A 23,684-nucleotide genomic window follows, 5' to 3' on the forward strand; every position below is an offset into this window, starting at 1 on the left:
ATTCACAGACTCTCTCCTTCATTTAGAACCATGTAGCTGTCGTTTATTGAGCTTTTCATTGTACAATGCATATAGTGTATAGTATCAAAATATGCACAGAAGTCGTTCATTGAGAATGTTGAATACAGAGAATATTCTCTGTATTTGACAGATAACGGATTATTTCGACCTTTGCAAAATGGCCGCTTTTACAGACTGCTTCTAGTACATTTATTTAACGTAAAAAAATCATACTGTGAAGAACAGGAAGTAGCTTGGATAACCGTACGTTGGTTGACACGTCGTATTCCGAATGTGAGTTTACTTTAAAGTTGTGATATTGCACATCCTGTTTATATTAGTGTAATTTTGATTATACATTGGGGTATCGAACTGTTTGTTGCTAATTGTATGCTGTCGAAGAGGGCGAGAGAGAGGTCTTTCGCGAAGACCATTCCAGATTGTTGTGTAGTTTAGCATAGCTAATGTTAGCTGTCGAATAATACATTATTTTTATTTGCAACTAGTCTGCCCATGTCGGTTGAAATATGTCTTGTAAAGTAAACAGACCAGTAGACAACACGAACACAGATACAGTGCTTCAGAAAGTATTCATACCCATTGACTTATTACACATTTGTTACAGCCTGAATTCAAAATGTATTAAATAAAAATAATTGTCACCCATGTTTTTAGAAAATTTGAGCACATTTATTGAAAATGAAATATAGAAATCTATCATTTACATAAGTCATTACACCCCTTTGCTAAGACACTCCAAATTGACATCAGGTGCATCCAATTACCTTTGAACATCCTTGAGATGTCGCTGCAACTTGATTGGAGACCACCTGTGGCCAATTCAATTGTTTGGATATGATTTAGAAAGAAACACACCTGCCTAATATAAGGCCCCACAGTTGACATTGCATGTCAGAGCAGAAACTATACCATGAAGTCCAAGGAACTGTCTGTAGATCTCAGAGAGAGAATTGTCATGAGGCATATATCTGGGGAAGGGTATAGAACAATTTCTAGAGTGTTGAAAGTTTCTAAGAGCACAGGGATCTCCATCATTGGGGAAATGGACAAGAATATGGAACAACCCAGACTGCCTAGAGCTGGCCGTGCAACAAAACTGAGCAACCGGGCAAGAAAGACCATGATCTAGGTCTAAGAGGTGACCAAGTACCCAATGACCACTCTGACAGAACTACATAGTTCCTTGGCTGAGATGGGAGAACCTGCCAGAAGGACAACAGTCTCTGCAGCACTTCACCAATTGGGCGTTGGGCCAGACGGAAGCCACTCCTGAGAAAAAGGCACATGACATAGTTAACTCTTTGGCCTGAATGCAAAGTGCTATGTCTGGAGAGAACCAGTCACAGCTCATCACCTGTCTAACACCATACCTACCTAACGTGTAGCATGGTGGTGGCAGCATCATGCTATGGGGATGCTTTTCAGCAGCAGGGACTGGGAGATTGATAAGGATAGAGGGAACAATTAATTGAGCCAAATACAGGCAAATCCTTGAAGAGAACCTGCTTCAGAATGCAAGTGACATTAGATTGGGGGAGAATTACGTTCCAACAGGAAAATGACGGCAAGTATACAATAATGTGAAAGTCCTCGATTAATCGATTTTAAATTCGTTACAACAAAATGTGGAATAAGTCAAGGGGTATGAATACTTTCTGAATCCAATGTATCTTTGGCACTAGCGTTAGCTTGCTACTGTTTTATGATGCTGTCCAACAATGGTTCCTCTTACTATGTTCCATGCAGGGTTTTTGTTTGAAGCCAGCAATCATGGATCCCAGCTGGAAGTCAAGCAACTGAAAATAAAACCAAAAACCCACTGAGCCATGGAGAAGTTTGGGATGAGCTTTGGGGGTGGCCCCAGCAAGAAGGAGCTTGTGGACACCATAGAGACTCAGAGAAAGCAGATGGTCCAGTATCAAACACGCTTCAAGGATGTGGTCAGGGCCTACAAGAGCCTGCTGAAGGAGAAGGAGGCTCTGGAGGCTAGTCTGAAGGTACTGACTGTCTCCCAGGAGGTCGACCTCAGCCAGCGTGGAGATGACGGCTCTGCCAGTGGCAGCCATTTGACCTCTGAATTACAAGATGATCACTGCTCCATGCACAGCGAGGACAGTCTGGACACAGCAGCCTCCGCCGACACTGCTACCAGCATTACCAGTGGGAGCACCAAGGGCGACCAGGCTGAAGAGGAGCAGGGTAGTAGCCCAGGAGAGATGGGAGCGACCGGGCCTGGAGGCCCCTCAGTGTCCCAGAGGTCTGAGGAGGCTAATGGGTCAGAGAGCGGTATCAGCTCCAGCAGTAGTGGAGGGTCTGAGGTTCAGCAGCACCTTACACCCCCACCCACCTCTTCTATGGAGGTTGACCGGAGGGTTCTCCAGCTGAAGACCCAGCTGACCACCCTGACCAACTCCCTGGCCACGGTCACGCAGGAAAAGTCCAGGATGGAGGCCAACTTCCAGGCCGACAAGCGGAAGATCAAGCAGGACATGGATGAGCTCCAGGGGAGGCTGGAGGAGTCCAGGAGGCAGCATGAAGCAGAGATCCATGCCCTGCATGAGCAGCTGGCGGAGAGCAAGGCTCGGGTTATCACCCAGCAACATGAGAGAGAGCAGGAGCAGGGTGACCACGCCCACATGCTCAGAGAGCTCCAGAAATTGCTGCAGGAGGAGAGAGGCCAGAGACAGGATGCCGAGCTTCGGCTGGAGGACGCCAGGGAGGTCCTGCTGGAAGTCACACAGGCCGCAGATCGGGGGCACGATTATGAGGCCCGGCTAAAAGAGGTGACCCAGCAGAGGGAGGAGATGAGGAGGAGCCTGCAGACTGCGGAGGCGGAGAGGAACAAGCCAGACCCCCGGGTGGAGGAGCTGCAGCGGGAGCTGTCGGCACTCAAGAACCACTTTCAGCAGCAGATGCATCATGAGATCAGAAGGGTATGGTAATGATTAGGAAAGACTGTACAGTAAATCCATTTGAATTCAATCACATTTTAACAGTATTTAAACAACACTTTCCATGTATGTTTCCTCATGGAGTAGTTAGTGGTCAAAGTGACTTTTTGGACCTAAATGCCAAAACATTCAGGAGATAAAGGTACTCAAAGTTGACCCATTTTTCATACAGGCATTTCCATGGTAACGGAATTACGCTATGACTCTGATTTTTCACTTTAAAATGTATACCAAACAAGACGTTAATTTCAAAGTTTAACATTCCATACAACTCGATGCACAAGGACTACTTTGAACAATTTACACAGAATTTCACAAAAACACATTGACTGGAAGAACTGTGCAAAGTTTGGTAACAGAATTACAGTAAAATCTCCCAGTTTTCATTTGTTTTATGCGACAACATTTTTCAAACACTTAAATATCTGCTCTGAATTAAGATTCAAAGATGTCTGCAGAAAGAATGGGGTGTCAGCTATGATATGACACCTTAGTTTAACAAAAAAAATACTTTGGTTATTGAACTACAGTAGGTGAAGTGGATTTACACCCGGTAATGGAATTACAACACAGGTCCCTGATCTGTACAATCCAGAAATGCATAATTATGGCTATGAATATCCTTATTTTCCTGGTGATGTATCCTGAATAGATACACAAAGGTGAACATGCATAATATCTTTCTTTTGCACATTTGGGTATTTTACACACTGGCTATTATTATAATGAGCTCTGCCCCCAAACAAGACCGCATTTGGTTGGTCTTTACCAGACCAAATCTGAACCATTCATAGTCTTATGTTTCATCAGTTTGGACATCACAATAGAGTACAGTACAATGAAGTACATAATACTGTTCTTTACTGTACTGTGTGCTCTGCTGTACTGTCCAAACTTGTGAAACATAATAAGTCTATGATTGGTTCAGATTTGGTCCGGCCAGGGCGGACTGACGAAATTTCAACAACTTTTCAACGTCCGTGGACATCTGGTGCTCAGTGGGCGAGGATGCTTTTTACAGTAAATGGAAAGGGGGTAGGTGTCGAGTTGGGAGATTGTAGTCAATTCAATTGCAGTAATTCTGATACAGATTTTTCAGTAATTCCATTACCGATTTGGTAAAAGGATAACGAGTTTGAATCACTTAATAATTCATTAACAAACTTGATATCAGTAAAAACACTAACTAATTGGTAGGTCTACCTTGTTAGTTCTGTAAACTTTCATTATCCTCCTTCATGAGGGAGAGACATTAGAAAATATCTTAAAATGTGGGGTTTTAGTGACAGAACTACAATGCACAAGGCAATGTTTATTAAATTTACAGAAGGCAATGTTTATTAAATTTACAGACGGCAAATTTATCCAAAATTAAATGTTTATATTAATTGGCAGCGGTCTTTACGTCAACATTATTGTGTTTTGATGTATTTATGATACCTTTTTTAAGGCTTTTTCTAGTAGATGTGGTCTAAGACTCCTTTTCCATTTGTTTGACCAGATATCAAAGCCTTTGCTTATTCCTAATTTGTAGGATGGAAAATGGTTGAAAAATGTAATTTCACAGAAATATAGACTCTTAACTCTCATTTGATATCCTCTTTTTATTTTCTTTACCCTTATTCTCTTTTACAGCAACGACCTGGGGAAGAGTTACAGGGGGGAGGAATGAGCCAGTTGGAAGCTGGGGATGATTAGGTGGCCATGATGGTATGAGGGCCAGATGGGGCATTTGGCCACGACACCGGGGTTAACACCCCTACTATTATGATAAGTGCCGATGTGTGGACCTCCAACCATCTTTGGGGTATCATTTGAAAGTTTACATTTCAATTTTATTACCATTTTAGTACATTTATCAGCCAAAACTTGACACCCACCCTGTATTAAGGAGCATGTTGTCTCAACCGATGGCGGGCAAAACACAAAAACCTTAGATTATGTAAATGTGGGTCTAAGCTACAGCATATGCAAATATGAAAAAATATCTGAGTTTATGCATATTTATATAATTAACGTTTCAGGTTAAAAAAAAATAAAAAAAAATTGTATTAAAATAAATAAAAATCCTCCCAAGAAATTATGAAATAGTTTGACAACCCTGTTTTTAAGCTTTTAAATGATATCAATCTCAACAGTTTATTTTCCAGTGATGAAAACATGGATGTCTCGCAAAATAGGTTAACTTTGAGCAACTATATCAACTATATCTCTTGAATGTTTTGGCATTCAGTATCAAAACTTCACTTTCTGGGCACTTTTATAATGGGTAAATATGTATGAAGTGTTTCGTTCAAATCAAAAGGGGTGCTGTCAGAAAGTGATTGAGTTCAAATGGATTCACCCTGCACTGATTTTACAAATGTATCCTGTATTAAGGTGAATGACTTGAACATATAAAATATTTGATGACCTGAATTTGACCAATGTATTCAACAACCCTTGACCTCTTGTATTAGAAATATCTTGATAAAAAATAAATTCCATGGCAGAGAATAACATGACATTATAAGGACACTTGCTTTTCAGGGAAAGGAAGAAGGAACACTACATGAACTGTTGTCTTCCATTGTCTATTTATGTCTCATGGCTGTCATGTGCCTGTCCTTTCTCTATCTGCAGGTGTCGCAGGCAGAGGAGCGTCTACAGGAGCAATCCCAGCTGGAGGAGGGCCGTGTGGCCAGCCTGGAGTTGCGGGTGTCTGAGCTGTCTGAGCTGCTTGGGGCCTGCGAGAAGGCCCGGCAGAGGGACCAGCAGAACGCCCACCGGCTGAGGGAGCGCATCCTGCAGCTGGACACGGAGAACAAGACCCTAGCCATCGCCGCTTCCACCCGGGGCTCCCCCCTGGACCTCAGCATGGACGAGGCCAGCCTGGATGTGAACGTGCTGAAGGAGCGCCTGGAGAAGGTGAAGAGGCTTCTTCTGCTAGCCACACAGAAGAACCATCCAGAGCAGACCATGGAGATAGAGAAGCTGGCTGAGATGGAAGGGCGGCTGGGTCAGGGGTCGGGCAGTGGGGGGGAGTCGTCAGACGGGGAGAAGGCCTCGGCGCTTTACTACCAGCAGGAACTGCGGCAGCTGAAGGAGGAGTTTGAGCGCTACAAGGTGCGGGCGCAGGTGGTGCTGAAGAACAAGAACGCTAAAGACTGTAGCCTGGCCAAAGAGCTGGAGGAGGCCCGTGACCAGCTGGCTGAGCTCAAGGAGAAGTACATCAACCTGCGTATCCATGACGATGAGGCAGAGGCCAAGCACCGCCGGGAGCTGGAGGAGTGTCAGCAGGGGATAGGGATGCTGCAGCAGGGTCATAAACAGGAGCTTGACCGGGCTGAGGCCCAATACAGAGAGAGCCTCCTCAGGCTGGAGGGGGAACTGCACCGGCAGAGGGACCGCACTATGGCCCTGCTGCAAGAGAAGGACCAGGAGCTGGAGAAGCTAAAGTCTATCGGCTACAGTCTTGCTGGTTACAGAAGCCACCACAGCGACGAAGGAGACACAGGGGCGGACTTCAGAGCGACCGCGGATGCCGGCAGGAGCAAAAACGGCAACAACATGGACGACCCGGCGCAGGAGGAGAGTGACATCATCACCCAGGCGTTGCGGCTGGCGGGGCCCAACGAGCCCACGCTCCTCCTGTACGCCGAGCAGCTGGCGAGAAAGGAGGTGGAGATCGGCTCACTGCGGCGGCAGAAGCATCGGCTGGAGGAGGATGTGCACCAGCTGCAGGGGAGGCTGATCGCCAACGGGGAGCGTTACGACGAGGAGGTGGCTGAGCTCCGCGGCCAGCTAGACAAACGGCACAGGGACCAGGGCAGGGAGGGGGCCAACCTGGAGTACCTCAAGAACGTAATCTACAAGTTCCTCACCCTTCAGGACACCAGGGGGCGTCAGCAGACCCTCACAGCCATACTGACCATCCTGCACTTCAGCCCCCAGGAGAAGCAGGCGGTGGTCAAACAGCACCAGAACCAGGCGTGGTGGACGGCAGGGATGAGGTGATGATGAGTGCAGCTCCTCACTCTGCAAATAATGAGAACTCATTTGAAACATTCCGACAGTCAACAAGTGTGTGTTTAGTTTTCCTGAATAAAGTCTATTTATTTTGGTGTTTTTTCCCAGGATTCTGGTGTGGTGACAAATGAAATGGCAACCAACATTTGAGCTTTGACACTGTTGATTACATTTTATTTTCCTCAAGACTTTATTCAAAATGATTGCTTTATGTGTTAAAGCACACATCGGATTGCGCAATCTAATGAGTGGCTCTAGAAGTGTGGGTTTGTATTTGTCACTGTCACTATGTGAAGCAGCATGTTTGGTTGTTTTGATTCTATCTATAAGATAGAATCAGCATGAGGCTCACATCTGTTTCTGTCAAAAGGTAACCAAGTATTGACTGTTCTTACACAGGGATAAGGACAGAATCTAACTTTTAGACAACCTCAGTCTTTATCACCTGTGTGAGAGTTGTTTTTCTCTTTACAACACTGATTATCTCCTGGGTTGTCCATCTCGGTCAAGGGACGTGCGCCACAGGTCAAATTTTGTTGTCTGAGGTTCCTCATTTGCCTTTGTTCACTAGTGATCTCCTGCTTCTATTTGAATATTTAAACTATACTTCTGCATATGTTGAAAAAAAATCATCGATTGATCTTGGTGAGATAGACTGCGTTTACACCGGCAGCCCAATTTTGATATCTTTCTACAAATAGTTTTTTTGACCAGTCAGATCAGATATTTTACTAATAGTTGGGATGTCTGTGTAAACACAGCCATAATGACGTTAAAGGAAAGATTCCATGTTCAAGCAGGCAGAAATACAGCCGGGTATGATGAGTTTTGCATCATATTGAAATAAAACCAATTAGTGGAAAAGATTATGCAAAACTCTTCATACCGACTGTATTTCTCTCTGTCTGCTTGAAGGGCGAATAGCTCTGATAAACATGAAATGATCATGGGAATCGATAGAACGTTGCTCAGAGATGCACAAATAAATGGGTAAATCTTTCTTTTTTAATACTGAGCTACTATCAGCTTTAAAGGGATTATTCAGCCTTTATCTACTTCCCTGAACTCATTTTATGTTTCTGTCTGCAGTTTGAAGGAAGTTGCTAACTAGCGTTAGTGCAATGCCTGTAAATCTATGGTAACCGCTATTACGCTAGTAGATACCTTAGACTTCCAGTCATCGCGCTAACACTAGTTAGCATTGGCTCACTAAGCTAACTTCCTAAATAAAGTCATAAAATGGTATCCTGGAGTTCATCTGACTCTGGGGAAGTAGATAAAGGGCTTCATTGCCAAACTCTCGAAGTATCCCTTTAATGCTAGATGTTTTGTACATCATTGTATGATAAAAAACGGAATACTTTGGTTGGTAATTACAGTATTTTCTAGTATACAGTTGTGTGTGGATAATACAATGTTTATTGATGAAATGCATATTTTTGATTCCCTCAACATGAAAATTAAACAATTTTTATCAGCGATTCTCTAAACGTGTGGGTGCATGGATGTATCACAGCCTTTGAGTTATCTTTTAGCACAGTTTCCAACTTTTATTTTTAACACTAACAGTATATTTGCATCAGAAACCATAAACTTTCTTTATATACAAAAAAACGATAGGTTATTACAAATAAGTAAACACCAGGATCCAAATAGTATATCAGTATTATCAATACTCATCTGCAAACTGCAGTTTACTGCTTCCCTAGTGACCAAATGCCTTTACAGTACTTCACAAAACAAACTGAAGAAAAAGTATTTAAGTACCACATATACTGTACCTATTTGAGAAATAATAGAGCTGTGTTTACGAAGGCAGCTCAATTCTGATTTTTCCACTAATTGGTCTTTTGACCAATCATAACAGATCTTTTTCAGAGCTGATCTGATTGATCAAAAGACCAATTAGTTCAACAATGATCATAATTGGACTGCCTATGTAAAACTCAGGCCTTGTAGACAGACAAAAGGGAGTGAGGTAGAAGCCCTGATCAGCTGCATTTGTTTTACATTCACTGTTAACCTGCAATGTAATGAGTGGTTGTAGTTTAGGAAAGATGTTAGCTGATGGATGAATATCTTAGCAGAATTAGCTTGGAGCTGGTGTGGCTTTGGCTAGGACTGGCACTGTCAACCTCGTAAAAAAAAAAAAAAAAATGCACATACCCACAACATAATGTACTACATGTGTTTTATGCACTCATTGACCACTATAACGTTAAATAAATAAGCTCAGTTCAGCCATATGTCTACTGTGCACCAATTACACTGCATGGCCAAAAGTATGTGGACACCTGCTCGTCGAACATCTCATTCCAAAATCACGGCCATTAATATGGAGTTGGTGCCCCCTTTGCTGCTATAACAGCCTCCACTCTTCTGTGAAGGCTTTCCACTAGATGTTGGAAAAGGGACATGCTTCCATTCAGCCACAAGAGCATTAGTGAGGTCGGGCACTGATGTTGGGCGATTAGGCCTGGCTCGCAGTCGGCGTTCAAATTCATCCCAAAGGTGTTCGATGGGGTTGAGGTCAGGGCTCTGTGCAGGCCAGTTAAGTTATTCCACACCGATTCTGACAAACCATTTCTGTATGGACCTCGCTTGTGCATGGGGACATTGTCATATCGAAACAGGAAAGGGCCTTCCCCAAACTGTTGCCACAAAGTTGGAAGCACAGAATCGTCAAGAATGTCATTGTATGCTGTAGCGTTAAGATTTCCTTTCACCGGAACTAATGTGCCAACCCAAACCATGAAAAACAGCCCCAGACCATTATTCCTCCTCCACCAAACTTTACAGTTGGCACTATCCATTGGAGCAGGTAGTGTTCTCCTGGCATCTGCTAAACCCATATTCATCCGCCTGACTGCCAGATGGTGTAGCGTGATTCATCACTCCAGAGAACATGTTTCCACTTCTCCTGAGTCCAATGGCGGTGATCTTATGCTTGTGTGTGGCTGTTCGGCCATGGAAACCCATTTCATGAAGTTCCCGATGAACAGTTCTTGTGCTGACGTTGCTTCCAGAGGCAGTTTGGAACTCGGTAGTGAGTGTTGCAACCAAGGACAGATGATTTCTACACGATTCAGCACTCGGGGGGGGGGGCGTTCTATGAGTTTGTGTGGCCTACTACTTTGCGGCTGAGCCGTTGTTGCTCCTAGACGTTTCCACTTCACAATAACAGCACAGTTGACCGAGGCAGCTCTAGCATGGCAGAAATTTGACAAACTGACTTGTTGGAAAGGTGGCATCCTATGACGGTGCCACGTTGAAAGTCACTGAGCTCTTCAGTACGGGCCATTTTACTGCCAATGTTTGTCTATGGAGATTGCACGGCGGTGTGCTCGGTTTTATATACCTATCAGCAATAAGTGTGGCTGAAACAGCCAAATCCACTAATTTGAAAGGGTGTCCACATACTTTTGTACATACACACAAATCTAAACTGAAATCTGCAATCTAAGCTTGTGTAACCTGGATATTTAGAGGTGTTTCAATGTAGTGTGATTTGTTTGTGCTTGATCAATAGAAAATACTGAGATTGATGAAAGCCTCAAAATGTAGTCACTTAAATGTAATTCACCCCTTTTATGGGTTTAATGACAAATAAAATAAATGTAAAAGGTGCATATGCTAGTTATATTTTATGCTAACAACTATGCATGTTACATCTAAATGTCTGGATTAGAGCAAAAGGCTATACCCACATGTCCCTCTTCCCAAGGTATATGCTTCAATCCCTCTAGTAACAACCACGATACTTAGTGAAGGCATAATCTCATAAAGCCTACATTTCAACTACTCTCGATTCCCCTTGACCTAATGTTACTGTCATGATGAAACAGCTATGTTTATTATATTACCTACACTTCTAGTTATAAATCTTCATTATCTTACTCAGAGGGGGTAGTGGTTTTGGTGATGGCAATACTTTTAGTTTCAGGTTGTTATTAAAAAGACGTCAAACAAAACACTACTCAGTGTCAGTTTCTGTATATATTCAGCAGTGCGTCAGTGTTAGCGTCAGTATCTGTGTAGCACAGTCTGCAGGTCCTCTGGTAGAGAGCTGATGACAGTCTGGAGGTATCCTTCTAGTTTCTCCAGCACCCCTTCTTTCACCGGGAGCTGCTGCTTGCCAGCCTTCATCTGGAGTGGGGGACACAGACAGAGACTATAGTACGCAATGGTTTGCGGCACAGAATTCATTTCCCAACACTAAATATAGAATGTTACAAATGGCACCCGTTGAGGTGAGTGTAATGGATATATCGATGGGTTTTACTGACCAGTTTCTCTCTCAGTTTCAGAACCAGGTCCACGATCTCCACCTCTGACTTGTCTTTGGTCCAACCCAGCAGGTCCTGGGCGAGCAGATCATTAACAAAACATTAAACTAATCAACTCTTATGGGTAGGGAAAGGACTCCTAACTGAAGTAAAGTCAGTGGAGTCGTGTGGTTGAGTTTTTTGGTCACATGAATCTCTGTAAGTAGAGTTAAACTAATGTCTTTAGGTGTGAGTGAACAAGGCTGTGGGGTCAACTCACAGCATCACAGACGACCTCTAGGTGGAGACATTCTAGTTTCTGGGTCATCTCCCTGTGTCGCAGGCGATACCAGCCATCGAAGTTGGGAGACCTGAAGAATTTCCTACAAGGCCATACATTGAAGTGCAATGCATTATGGATGATTTGTTTAGAAAAACATATGCCACAACAAGATACAACAGTTAGAAATGACATATGAGCTGGCAGGTGAACACTCACCTGTACAGGCCCACCCAATCCCCTTTAAGCACAGAGGTGAGCTGAGGTCCAGCGTGCTCCAGAGTCCCCATGAACTCCTCCTGACTGAAGGGACGGATCTGAGGAGGGGTCTGAAACACACACACACACACGTTATTACCATATTCAAACAGTATCAACATACTATAGAAACAGGTTTGTTATCAATATCACCCACCTTCCAAGGAGTCACAGACCTCTGCAGAGGCATCAGGCTGGCCAGATAGCGTTCCTGGGGGAAGACAGCCAGAGAGACAGGTGGGACACACAGCAGGACAGACAGACAGTCTATTTAGGGGTGGGATGTTAGTGTGATAGGGAAGGCAGTCCCCTCACCAGTGGGATGATGAAGCTCTGGGTGAGTTCTAACAGATGTCTCCTCAAGATGGCGCTCTGCACCTCAGACGGCCTCTTCCTCTGGATCCCTTTTAGGAGTCTTTTGATGAGGGACTTGTCTTTTTGAAGGAACATTTTATGTGCTGTGTAGATACCTACAGGTAGGGAGAACATGTTTTTACACACTAATAACTCACTCTCTCAAACCATGTTGGCTCCATACCTCCAGATGTTTTACCTGGTTTAGTGTCCAGTGTTTTCAGCTTGGCTAGTTTCTTCACCTTCACCTGCTTGGGCAGATCACCTGACATCTTGAGTTCTCCAAGGCGTATAATGTGGGGCCAGGACTGGAAGGTCTTTATGAAGAAGGGATTAGTGACCCCCAGAATTACATTGGGACTGGAGAGAGAAAGGGAGCAGGGTGAGTTGAGTTGCCCCCCGGGTATGATAGAATATAAACCCAGTGTTTAGAGTAAGCCCTACTCACGGTGCCTGTGTCCTAGTGGTATACTCTTTAAACTCAGTGTCGTGTATGGTGAAGTAGGGCCTGTAATCACAGCAATACCGCAGTGGCGCGATCGAGCTGTAGGATGGGAGAAATAAGAATTTCAATTTACAAATTCACCGAGTTACGTTACATACACGTGACGCTAAATGCCATACATCATATGGCATATTTCATGCATTTTCTGTTTACCTCACTAGGGCCAGCACGGTTTCCGAGGAGACAGTGGGAGAGGGTGCCATGATGACCACGGGCTCCCCGAGCAGCATGAGTTCCCAGAGCATCTGCAGGTGGATCAGGAAGGACTGGAAACACCTGGGCAGGTCAGAGGGCAAAGGTCAATTCATATACGATGGACGCTGCTTTTACTAATATAATGCATCCTCAAATTAAACTGAAAATACAGCTAAGTTCAAGCCATGTAATTTACATAAACAAACAGATACATTACTATTTACAGTATATGAAGTTTCGATTTTCACTTACTTGAACAGGTCAAGCTCATGTATGGTCGGTAGCATCATAGGGGCTGGTAGAAGATTCTGGTTATAACAGAAACATACTTTTTTAAATGAACGGTCCTCTAGCGATACCTATCAACTAACATCAACTTTACTAACATCATGGAGAAGTCGTATTTTTATGGGCATGTGGCCCATTACATAAAAAGCTACACCAACCTCCTTTTGTGCCTGTTTCTCCGGGCTTCCCCCTGGTTTGTCGTTTTTGGATGGGATCCTGACCTGCATGACCACGCCCATCACAGGCAGGTTGAGTGTCAGCCCTGGCACCGGAGATTGCCATTGGTCAATCTCGTTGCACACTGCAAGGTGGGAGAGTGAGAAAGAAAAGGTTAGGGAAGTAGAGTCCAGGCTGTACATTAGAGCCCTAGCTAACTATAAATGGGAGATTAATTATAAATAAGATAGACTGGGAAGAAAAAAAAGACAAGAAGTTATATATCTCCCCACCTGCTTCAAGGCAAGGCTCCAACTTCTCAAAATACTCTGGAGCTATGATCTGCAGCAGGGACTGAAAGAGGTGGACATACGGTAGTCTGGACACCAGTACAAGAGACTAGCGAGAGATAGAGAGTGAAAGAGAAAAGGCAGGAGAGAGAATGAAAGAGAAAACCAAATGTGATTACATTGTGGTTCTGATGACGAACCAGATCTGTAACATAAGCTTCTCACCTTCTGAAAGTAGCCTCTTTTGACGGCGGCGTCCTTGACTTGTCTGAAGTAGACATAGCCATAGAAATGGGCCAGCTCTCGCTGAGGGAGAAAGGGAAAGATGAGAATAATCAAGCTATTGCAATGACAGACAATTAGTGGTGGCTGACATTATATTCCACTCCAGTCACAGATTTAAGATTAGCTGTCCCTACCAAAGAACCAACCATAACCCTAAAAGGTAAGCAACCAAACTGTCCCTGGCCTGGACCACTTATTCAGTCAGACCGATGACAGACGCCCAATCCCAAATCAACCCCTAAGACTAAGCCCTACACACTTGTGGCAATGGGAGAGGATTTGGTTGATATAAGCAATATGGTGAAACTTTCACCTAGCCTATCAGAGGGTAAGGTGGAGCTATTACCCTATTGCTTACACCTGTCAAATCTAATCAAATCTCCAAAAGTGTGATTTGGGATTGGGCCAGACAGAGGGCTCACCTGTAGTGTGACAGGTGCGTCTCTGCTGTAGGTGTCCTCCTCTCCGAACCAGGAGCCCCTGCGGCCCACAGACTGGCGCAGTCTGAAACTGAACTGAGTGTCTCCAAGGCATCCTGGGAAACACATCACACAGGTCATGTGACTGATATAGATGTTTGGCCCAATCCCAAATCGACCTCTAGACCCTACACATGGAGATCTGAGTGGATTTGACAGTGCAAGCAATTTGGCAGGGATCATCAACTTGATTCAGCCGCAGGCTGATCTTTGCTTACATTTGTATACAATCACATGTATCTCTCTACTAGGTGTGGGAATACTTGGGAACAGATGTCCAAAATTTAAGTCACTTGGAGCTGATTTGCTAGTGTTTTTACAGTCTTTTGTGTCCAGCAATAAAAATAAAAACATTTTTAAACAATTGCTGTTTTTGCTCAGAAAACTTTGGGGGGCCAAATAAAATCACCTGTGGGCAAAATTCGGCTCGCAGGCCGCCAGTTGGGGAACCCTGCAATATGGTAATAGTTCCAACTTCTGATAGGATTGGTGGAAGTTTCACCATATTGCTAAAAGCCATCAAATCATGTCAGATCTCCACAAGTGCCTAGTGTCCTGGATCGATTTGGGGTTGGTCCTCTGACCGTAATGTATTTCGTGATGATAGTTTGTGTAATCTAATACACTAACCTGAGTAAGAGTCAGGGAAGGACAGGTAGCAAATGCTAGTTTTCTGGAGTTTAAAGGAGAGGAAGCACAATCAGGGACATACACAATTATTGACAGGCAACTAGCTTGTTATGTATGTGGGGCATCACAAAAAGAGCATAAGTTAATTTCCTACCTCCTTCTCAGTTAGTTTCACATCGTGTGGGTACACAAGCTGGAATAGAGGAGAAAGTGCCAAAATGTCATGTCACTATTCCACACATGCGCCGGCAGGCCAGATTATGAAACACATGAGAGGTTGATGTGGGCCAAGTTACGTGGATCATGTTGATTTCTTTCTGCAAGCAAACTAGACTTTGTACACAAGAACATTAGCATGCTAGCTAGCTAGATCAGATGTCAACAACACCTGCTAGGGATACTACAGTACAGTACATTGCAACCCCGCAATACCTCTATGGCTTGGCCGAGCTCGAGGTCGAAGGTAACAACGCAGACACACTCCAGCCACGACGAGAAACGGGCCCATGGCAAACTCGATTCTGTATTCTCTGCCGCATTTGCCGACTCAACAAGACGCGATTCGGAGCTGTCTAACGGGTCCATTACGACTCAGAGGTCAATTTCCTCATTGCCCTGAATTATTGTGCTGCCCTGTTGGCTATTTACTTCGTGACATGCAAGCAAGACGCGTCGCCCTCCAGTGAGAAGGGCTTGAAATGACAGCTGAATCCCCTTGTCCTGTAGTAACAGTAGATAGTTGTTCAGATAAAAGCTAAAAACAAGCGAAATACAAAGACTGCTTTGAAATCTACATAACTTTTCATATGATTAAAATGTTTTCCCCGACGTGTTTATTAACGCAAAGAAATAGATTGTTGAAAGGGAACGGAAATGTATCAGCTCATTCTGGTACATGTAGTGGTTTGATTATTAATTTAGAAGGAAACTCAACACATTCAGGTCCAGACTAAACTACAACTCCCACAATGCATGCAGCAGGGCGCTGTCACATGGACGTGCGGTGAACCGGGTTGTAGTTCACAGCTAATGCTAGTTTTTTGCTCTCACTCTTCATGATCCTGGACCGAACATGGCTTCAGCTACAGACCCCTGCTCATTTTCCTCCTTCTCCAAGTGCGTTACCAAGCACCTGAATCTCACCTACCATGTGGATTTTGACAGCCATGTCATCAAAGCTAAGGTCGCGCTCACTGTGGAGGTTTTAGTGGATAATTTCACGTCTTTGGTACAGTATTCATCTCATTTCTCAATCTGGTTAGCCAGCAAGCTATTAAACTAGCTAGCCAAGTTCATTCATTCTTGCTAGAAAATGCCTTTGTGTTGCTACTAAACTTGACGTGGGAAAAAGCCTTGTTTCAGTTCACCTGTTTCAGTACACTGCTACAAAGCATTTGGTTGAGCTTATCAGACACAACGTATCACACACTGCTTCAAGACAAGCTCTGAATATCACTCATTGTAAATCTGATCATTAGTGGGTCAATTCAGGAATGATATGTAGCTAGCCATATGTGCTTTATGGCACTGTTCTGCTCAGTGACAGTATGACTTTGACAGGTCGAGTTGGCATGTGATACCAGGCACGTGAACTTTAGAACTGAGTCCATACTGTGTTTCTCAGAGCAGGTGTAGGAAATGTAGTCAGCGACTTAGGACCAGGGAGAGACGGAATGATGTATTTCTTATGGTGACAGCTGTTTTACAGTCACAATCTGGGGGAAGATGGATGATGTGGTTCTTGTAGTTGCTGACACACTGTTGGTTACCCAAACTTATTGCCCCACTTCCTTTTTCTTTTTTCTTTCCTCTCTCTCTCTCTCTCTCCATCCTTCCTATGATCAGACCCTTGACACGAAGGACCTGAAGGTCTCTAAGGTAACAGCCAATGGACAGGCAGCAAAGTTCACTCTGGGACCCAAGCACAGCTTCATGGGAACCCCTCTGGAGATCACACTGCCCTTTGACCTCTCCAGGTAACCACACCTTAGGGGCCTGTTCAGGAGGATGTAATGTTACAGAACCTTAAGATAGAAATTAATTGTGTAGAACATATATGATTGTTTGTCATATAGAGTAGGGGAATAGTGTCTTCTCTATTCACTTCATTTCTATCTGTAACGTTCAGAAGACTGCACATCACTGATTGCACCCCAGGTAACTCAACCCTCAGACATTGAACTGATGGATGCTGGTTTAGGGGTACTATTTAGTGTGTGTGTTTGTTTGTCAGGGGTCAGCATGTGATCGTGGAGGTGACTTATGAGACTGCACCTAGTGCTTCTGCGCTGCAGTGGCTCACTCCTGAACAGACTGCTGGGAAGAAACACCCCTACCTCTTCAGCCAGTGCCAGGTAACACACACACTGTGTGAGTTTATGAACATGCACAAACCTGAAGTCTTTTTTATTTTATTTTTTATTTTTTTACAAAAACTGCACCATGAACAGTACTTTTATGGTAAAAGTAGTTGCTGTGGCATCAAAATTGAACAATTACACAACATCTGCCCAGTGTAACTGTAGTCCCGCACAGAAACCACTTCTGTAGCTAGAAGTTCTTATCAGAGGAAACGTGCTGTAGAATGGTCATAACCAGTGCCAGATGTGAGACGAATTATGCACTTCTACAAACATGAAACGTCTTAATTTTTGGTTGGATGCCAGTCTTGCTCAACGGTCATTTTAACTCTCAGAGTAGTTGTACGACTGCCTCAAAAGACATCACAAAAGAACACTTTCCCAACCCCGTCTTCTGCAACATCTGGCCAGTTGTATTGTAGTCATACACAGAAACCTGTGCTGCTCTTTGAAGTTCTTAGCAGAAGAAAGATGTCATAATTTGATCGTAACCTGTGCCAGTTGAGGTTGCTTTTGCCCCTGCTTTCTTTCTTCATTATATATCCTTCTTCTCCCTCTTTTTCCTGTATCACCTGTGTGTCCAAAGGTGCAGTGTTCAGCTGCAGCACAGATAAGCTTTATGAGAGGACCTTGATCATTGGCTCCTTTGTCGCTGATATTGATATTAACAGCCTTCTATATTATTGCACTCAATATGACTTTGTTTACTTCAATTAATTCTATTTGTCCCCTCTTGGAGATAAATCCCGATTAGGTGGCGGATGTAGCAATGTGCTAATAACCACCTCCAACCCCTCCAGGCCACCCATTGCAGGAGCATGGTACCCTGCCAGGATACCCCCGCTATGAAACACACCTATTATGCCCAGGTGTCTGTCCCCAAGGAGCTGGTGGCTGTGATGAGTGCTGTACGGGACGGACAGGAGCCTGATCCCCAGGACAGCAGCCGGGTCATCTACCGCTTCAGACAACCAGTCAGTGTCTCTATTCTCTATCACTTTCTATCCATCTCTCCATCCAACCATCCATTGTCATCGATAGCGTAATACTGTCAGTCTTGCTTTTTGGCTTGACTGTTCAAGGTACAGCGCTGCCAAAGTAGCTGCTGATCAAGCAATAAGGAGTTAATTACAAGGAAAGTTTAGCCAGATAACAGCCAGATAACAAAAGGAACCCGTCGTAGCATGCCTGCAGTCTGAATGAAGTACATTCTCAGAGACTGGTGTTGGAGCAGGTACATGGCTGTGTGAGTCTGACCGCTGTGTTTGATTGATTTCCCCATTGTTGACCTTTGACACCTCCCAGGTGCCCATGCCCTCTTACCTCATTGCCATCGTGGTGGGAGCTCTGGAAAGCAGGTACACACACACACACACACACACACACACACACACACACACACACACCCATACATGTAACTATTGCCCTGTTTTCCTCCTAATTATTTTAAATTAATAAATGATCAGTGAACTATTAGTAATAAATGTTTGCTTGTTGTTTTACAAGAGAGATTGGGCCCAGGTCTCGTGTTTGGTCAGAGAAGGAGTTTGTGGACAAGGCAGCTTTTGAGTTCTCAGAGGTGAGTTTCTCAGTATTTAGTGTATCTGTGAGGTACGTAGGTGATATGTCCATGTCCCACTCATTCTACATCAGCAGAGTTTAATATTGAAATGTGTGTGTGACCCTCTCAGACAGAGACCATGTTGAAGACAGCTGAGGACCTTGCGGGGCCCTATGTGTGGGGCCAGTATGACATCCTGGTCCTGCCCCCCTCCTTCCCGTATGGAGGCATGGAGAACCCCTGCCTTACCTTTGCCACCCCCACACTGCTGGTGAGACACCGTACCAACATCACAATACCAAATCCACCTGCCTGTGTATTTTTTTTTTAACCTTCCTTTGTTCCTATGTTTATCTTCTAGGCTGGAGACAGATCCTTGTCCAATGTAAGTAATCACAGTTCACAGGTGTCCGTGTCTTCTCAAGTATGTGTTTATATCTGTGTATCGGTGTGTTAACCTGTGTCCTCCTGTTTCTCTCCAGGTCATAGCCCATGAGATCTCTCACAGCTGGACTGGCAACCTGGTGACCAACAAGACCTGGGAGCACTTCTGGTACGGCACAGAGAAAACATTCTATCAATGTTCTTCTCTCGCTTGAATGAATGGGAATGATATCATGTCAATTGGTAAAATTAGCCATAACTAAGTATCAGACAAATGGGATGGAGAGATAGAAAAGGAAGATCGCTTTCCGGAGTTAATGAGTTCATAATTAGTGTCTGTGACCCTTCCTTCTTCAGGCTGAACGAGGGTCACACGGTGTACCTTGAGAGAATGATTGGCAGGTCGATGGAGAGTGAACAGTTCAGACAGTTCAAGGCCATGGGCGGCTGGAAGGACCTGCAGGAATCGGTGAGAGAACACACACACACGCACATGCATGAGTACAATGTAACACTGTTACACACACTGGTACACAAAGCCTTGTTCACATTTGGCAGTTTGAAGTGACTCATCCAATTTTTTATATAATCTGTTATTTTTCCTGAAGTTTGAACAGCCAAAAAGAACATGGAATCGGATATTTCAAGTCACATTTCAAACCACCTTTCGTAGGTGGTTTGAAGTCAGACATACATCTGATTCCTGGCCATGCGACTCGTCTAAACGGTCCAATCGGATTAATTTGCTCTCAAGTGGTTTTTGTTTGGCATATCTTGTTGCTTGCTAGCTACTCTATTGACAGTTTGACAAGAACATGTGGTAGCCAACCAGCTTGTTAATTGTTCACCAACAAATGAGTGAGTGATCGATAGAGAGCTAAACAGCTACCTAGCTAGCTAGTTGACTGCTGTGGCTAGCCAAAAAGGACTTGTTTTTGAGTGATAGGAAGCACGAGCACCGCCACCAATCAGCCTACACCACTGTGCACAAACCCCTTCGTTACTATGACAATTAGCGTAGACATGTCAGCTAATGACTGCTGTCTGAACACACAGAAATCCGATTCTGTCACTTGTAACTTGCTGTCTAGACAGTCAGTGTTCCAAAACGGATTTGAGCATTGAGGCCTGCAGTGTGAACAAGGCTTAAGTAATGTCTGACTTCACTGATAGACAAGCCACTTACATGTTCATTTCTACCTGTGTGTGTGTTTGCGTTTGTGTGTGCGTGCGTGCGTGCGTGTGCAACTGTGTATGCCCGGCCTTATCTGATCTGTTACCTCTGTCTCCCAGGTGAACACGTTTGGGGCCAACAACCCTCTAACCAACCTGGTTCCCAACCTGAATGAGGTGGACCCTGACGATGCCTTCTCCTCTGTCCCCTACGAGAAGGGTTTCGCTCTTCTATACCACCTGGAGGAGCTCATGGGAGGACCTGGTGAGAGATAGAGACACACACACACACACACACACACACACACACACACACACACACACACACACAGTTGCATTTCATTCAGTAAATTTTTTTAATTGAAGTCACTTGCTTCGTGTTAATTGGCTGTGTCTCTTACAGAGGTGTTTATGGGTTTTGTGAAGTCGTACATCCAGATGTTTGCTTACAGCAGCGTCACTACTGAGGAGTGGAAGAAGTACCTCTTCACCTACTTTAAGAACAAGGTACAGTAACCACCACTCTTCACCTAACCAAGCTGCTATCAAAGCCCCTTGCTGTGGCTCTTGAACGTTTCTCTGTTTCACCTTTACTGCTCCCTGTCCGATCTCAGGTGGACATCCTGAATAAGGTGGACTGGAACGCCTGGATGCACACCCCTGGGATGCCCCCCGTCAAACCACAGTGGGTTTACCTTACCTAACCATTTCACTCGAGAATCACTCACCTGGCTGCCTGTTACACCTTTTGAGCCACACTTCTGTTAGTTTGTGGGTCTGTTTTTAGCTGTGTCACTGTTTACCTGTCCACTCAATCTGAGGTGTGTGTGTGTGTGTTAAATCAATGCCACCCTCCTCCTCCAGATATGACACCACCATGGCAGACGCCTGCATCGCACTGTGTAAGAGATGGGTGAAGGTGAGGGTACATGCTCCACATTGATAATGCGTTTGTTCTAGAACCTCATGATGGTAGAACACAGCATTTTTACAAGTTTTTCTGTATGTTAATTTCTCTCTCTCTCTCTAGACCAAAGAGGGGGATCTGGGGAATTTCAGTGAGGTGGATGTGAAGACTCTCTCCACCCACCAGCTTATAGAGTTCCTGTCTCTGCTCCTGCAAGAGGTAGACACGCCTCACTGTCACTCACCTGGTCATCATAGCAACCTTCCATAAGCCATGTGATCGTTCTATTGGAATCCAAAGCAGACCAATGACCGTATCTTCTCCCCTTAGGAGCCCCTCCCCCTCAGCCATGTGAAGAAGATGCAGGAAGTGTACCGACTTAACGCCTTCAACAACGCAGAGATCCGCTTCAGGTGAGTTCCTGTTCTGGGGTCCCATCGTGCAGTATGTACAGGCAAAGTGTGTGTCACTGTCTCTCACGGTTGGCTCCCTTCTTCCAGGTGGCTGCGGCTGTGTGTCAAGTCCAAGTGGGAGGATGCCGTTCCCATGGCGCTGAAGATGGCGACAGAGCAGGGGAGGATGAAGTTCACACGGCCACTATTCAAGTAACCAGCGGCGCGACTATCTGAGAGACAATCTCTGTTATTAGATGCCATGTGTTGTTGTGCTTTCTGGATCAAATTATTTCTAGGCAGCGTCTTGTTAAAAACACGAGTCCTATTCTCTTACTTAGGGACCCTTTGTGCTTGTGTTCTACCTAATCCCTCTCTTTCTCCCTCCCTTCTTTTAGAGAGGTGTACAACTTTGATAAGTATCGGGAGGAGGCGGTGCGTGTGTTCATAGCCCACCGGGCAGCCATGCACCCAGTAACGTCTAATCTGGTGGCCAAGGACCTGAAGGTGGACACTGGCAAGAGCACCTGATTCTAATTGGAATCCCACCGGAAGCACTCCGAGGCCTGCATTTTTATCGGAACACACCCCACCCCATTGCCCAAAACGACCGGAGAAAGCTAGAGAGAAGCTTCCTGTCACACCCCCACCTTTAATAACTGTCTACTTTGCTCGGCAGCTATTCAGAATTGTCTTGTTTCTGTTTGTTTTACATTGAGGTTTATGATACGTCGAGCAGAGTTGGGGTCAATTCTGAATTTAATTCAATTCAAACTAATTTGCCACAGCCCACAGGAAGCAGAATTTGAATTGAAAGAAGTAGAATTTAATTCAAACCAATTAAACTAAGACATGGAAGCCTATTAATTTGACAAATATTTTATAAAAAGCATGTGTCACTTATTAATGCAAAGAATACACATACCATTTTAAATATTATGGCTCTATTCAATCAGATCCGCTTTAGCAGACAACTGCATAGCGGTTGTTTTGACAACGGAGGTGGAACTCTTAGATCTGTCAAATCTACAAGTGACTCCCCAGCTTTATACCTAAAGCGGACATTGCCATTGGCTGCATGGCGTTGCATTAACAGAAATCCCATGAAGCCTTTTTTACAAGTTTGAACACAGATGTAATCTACACCTCGATTAGGATGATAGAAGTCGTCATTATTTTTTTTTAATGATTTTTCAATTTGGGCATGATTATTTTTATGTAGCCTACACTTTCTTGTCCTGAATTTCTAATGCAAATGAGACTATTGCCGGTTAACGCTTGATCTGATTGATTATAGGCGTTTAGTTTGATTGTAACTCAAACCAGTATTTTTCTTTGTCATGAGATGATAGCTTATTCCCTTTCATACTAGTGTTTGATCTAATGCGTTCTGGGAAATGTATTCGGGTATTTAAAGACATGAAGGAAATTATTATAGACAACCCACAACATGATCTTAGAGTATTTCACACCACTGTAATTATTTAAAATAGTTTGAAGAGAATTGACCCAACTCTGACATCAAGGTATTCATCTCAGGGCAGAAAAGTAGAGAAAAAATTCAGTTATAAGATACATTTTTTTAATTTTGGGAGGGAAACTCATTTTAGAATGGTTAAATTTTGTCCAGATTCAAATACAGAACCTGTGAGGATTAGTTACAATATCTCATCCTTTATTTGATGCCATTAAACACCATGATCGTAGAGTAGTGAATGTCTTGTGTTTTTTCATGATCAGTTGACAGTATTAGGCAGTTTCACGTCCCAGCATTTGCCCTCTAGCAGTAATCCTGAGAATTGAAGAATCTGAGAGATGGTTACCAGTCATCACTGGACTACAGACTTCTATCCCATTCTGTTGCTTCAGACAGAGAGAAGGGCTGGTAGGTAGATGTGCTGGATCTGGTATATGTGCTGTGTAGGATATAGGGCACCCAGAT

General features: G+C 44.1%; 3 protein-coding genes across 6 annotated transcripts; 2 read left to right on the forward strand and 1 right to left on the reverse strand.

Annotated features, from left to right (window-relative positions):
* Positions 1-35: 35 nt before the first annotated feature.
* Positions 36-8,470, forward strand: LOC120032229 (GRIP and coiled-coil domain-containing protein 1-like). The gene is made up of 3 exons (XM_038978220.1): positions 36-294; positions 1,768-2,954; positions 5,595-8,470. The coding sequence occupies exons 2-3, from the start codon at positions 1,848-1,850 to the stop codon at positions 6,966-6,968; spliced, it is 2,481 nt and encodes an 826-aa protein (XP_038834148.1). The 5' UTR covers positions 36-294; positions 1,768-1,847; the 3' UTR covers positions 6,969-8,470.
* Positions 8,471-10,544: 2,074 nt separating this feature from the next.
* LOC120031910 (protein DENND6B-like) lies at positions 10,545-15,823 on the reverse strand. 4 transcript variants are annotated; one of them, XM_038977752.1, is made up of 17 exons: positions 15,398-15,823; positions 15,120-15,158; positions 14,966-15,008; positions 14,279-14,391; positions 13,797-13,877; positions 13,575-13,635; positions 13,284-13,426; positions 13,090-13,145; positions 12,796-12,918; positions 12,586-12,681; positions 12,337-12,497; positions 12,099-12,253; positions 11,941-11,994; positions 11,745-11,854; positions 11,526-11,628; positions 11,267-11,341; positions 10,545-11,126 (listed from the first exon to the last, which is right to left on the reverse strand). In XM_038977752.1, the coding sequence occupies exons 1-17, from the start codon at positions 15,548-15,550 to the stop codon at positions 11,004-11,006; spliced, it is 1,689 nt and encodes a 562-aa protein (XP_038833680.1). In that variant the 5' UTR covers positions 15,551-15,823; the 3' UTR covers positions 10,545-11,003. The 4 variants fall into 4 exon arrangements, with proteins under 4 accessions (XP_038833680.1, XP_038833679.1, XP_038833682.1 ...); XM_038977751.1 differs by having other exon boundaries at positions 13,575-13,680; XM_038977754.1 differs by lacking the exon at positions 13,575-13,635 and having other exon boundaries at positions 15,398-15,432.
* Positions 15,824-16,037: 214 nt separating this feature from the next.
* On the forward strand, positions 16,038-23,453 carry LOC120031909 (leukotriene A-4 hydrolase-like). Its single transcript, XM_038977750.1, has 18 exons — positions 16,038-16,193; positions 16,811-16,941; positions 17,199-17,319; positions 18,126-18,299; positions 18,631-18,683; positions 18,832-18,904; positions 19,017-19,157; positions 19,248-19,271; positions 19,369-19,439; positions 19,628-19,739; positions 20,564-20,708; positions 20,847-20,950; positions 21,058-21,128; positions 21,308-21,362; positions 21,474-21,569; positions 21,681-21,763; positions 21,851-21,955; positions 22,141-23,453. The coding sequence occupies exons 1-18, from the start codon at positions 16,038-16,040 to the stop codon at positions 22,271-22,273; spliced, it is 1,848 nt and encodes a 615-aa protein (XP_038833678.1). The 3' UTR covers positions 22,274-23,453.
* Positions 23,454-23,684: the final 231 nt, after the last annotated feature.

The sequence above is a fragment of the Salvelinus namaycush genome, chromosome 38 (genome assembly GCF_016432855.1).
Source record: "Salvelinus namaycush isolate Seneca chromosome 38, SaNama_1.0, whole genome shotgun sequence".
In the NCBI taxonomy this organism is placed as follows: domain Eukaryota; kingdom Metazoa; phylum Chordata; class Actinopteri; order Salmoniformes; family Salmonidae; genus Salvelinus; species Salvelinus namaycush.

Excerpts from the sequence above, each read along its gene's own strand:
- LOC120031910 (XM_038977751.1), bottom strand. The coding sequence starts at position 15,550 with ATGGACCCGTTAGACAGCTCCGAATCGCGTCTTGTTGAGTCGGCAAAT. Across the intron at positions 12,498-12,585 it reads ACCACTAGGACACAGGCACC|TCCCAATGTAATTCTGGGGG; the intron begins GTGAGTAGGGCT and ends TTCTCTCTCCAG. Across the intron at positions 11,127-11,266 it reads TGAAACTGAGAGAGAAACTG|ATGAAGGCTGGCAAGCAGCA; the intron begins GTCAGTAAAACC and ends CCCCCACTCCAG.
- LOC120031909 (XM_038977750.1), top strand. The coding sequence starts at position 16,038 with ATGGCTTCAGCTACAGACCCCTGCTCATTTTCCTCCTTCTCCAAGTGC. Across the intron at positions 18,300-18,630 it reads TCTACCGCTTCAGACAACCA|GTGCCCATGCCCTCTTACCT; the intron begins GTCAGTGTCTCT and ends GACACCTCCCAG. Across the intron at positions 21,570-21,680 it reads TGTCTCTGCTCCTGCAAGAG|GAGCCCCTCCCCCTCAGCCA; the intron begins GTAGACACGCCT and ends TTCTCCCCTTAG.
- LOC120032229 (XM_038978220.1), top strand. The coding sequence starts at position 1,848 with ATGGAGAAGTTTGGGATGAGCTTTGGGGGTGGCCCCAGCAAGAAGGAG. Across the intron at positions 2,955-5,594 it reads TGCATCATGAGATCAGAAGG|GTGTCGCAGGCAGAGGAGCG; the intron begins GTATGGTAATGA and ends CTCTATCTGCAG.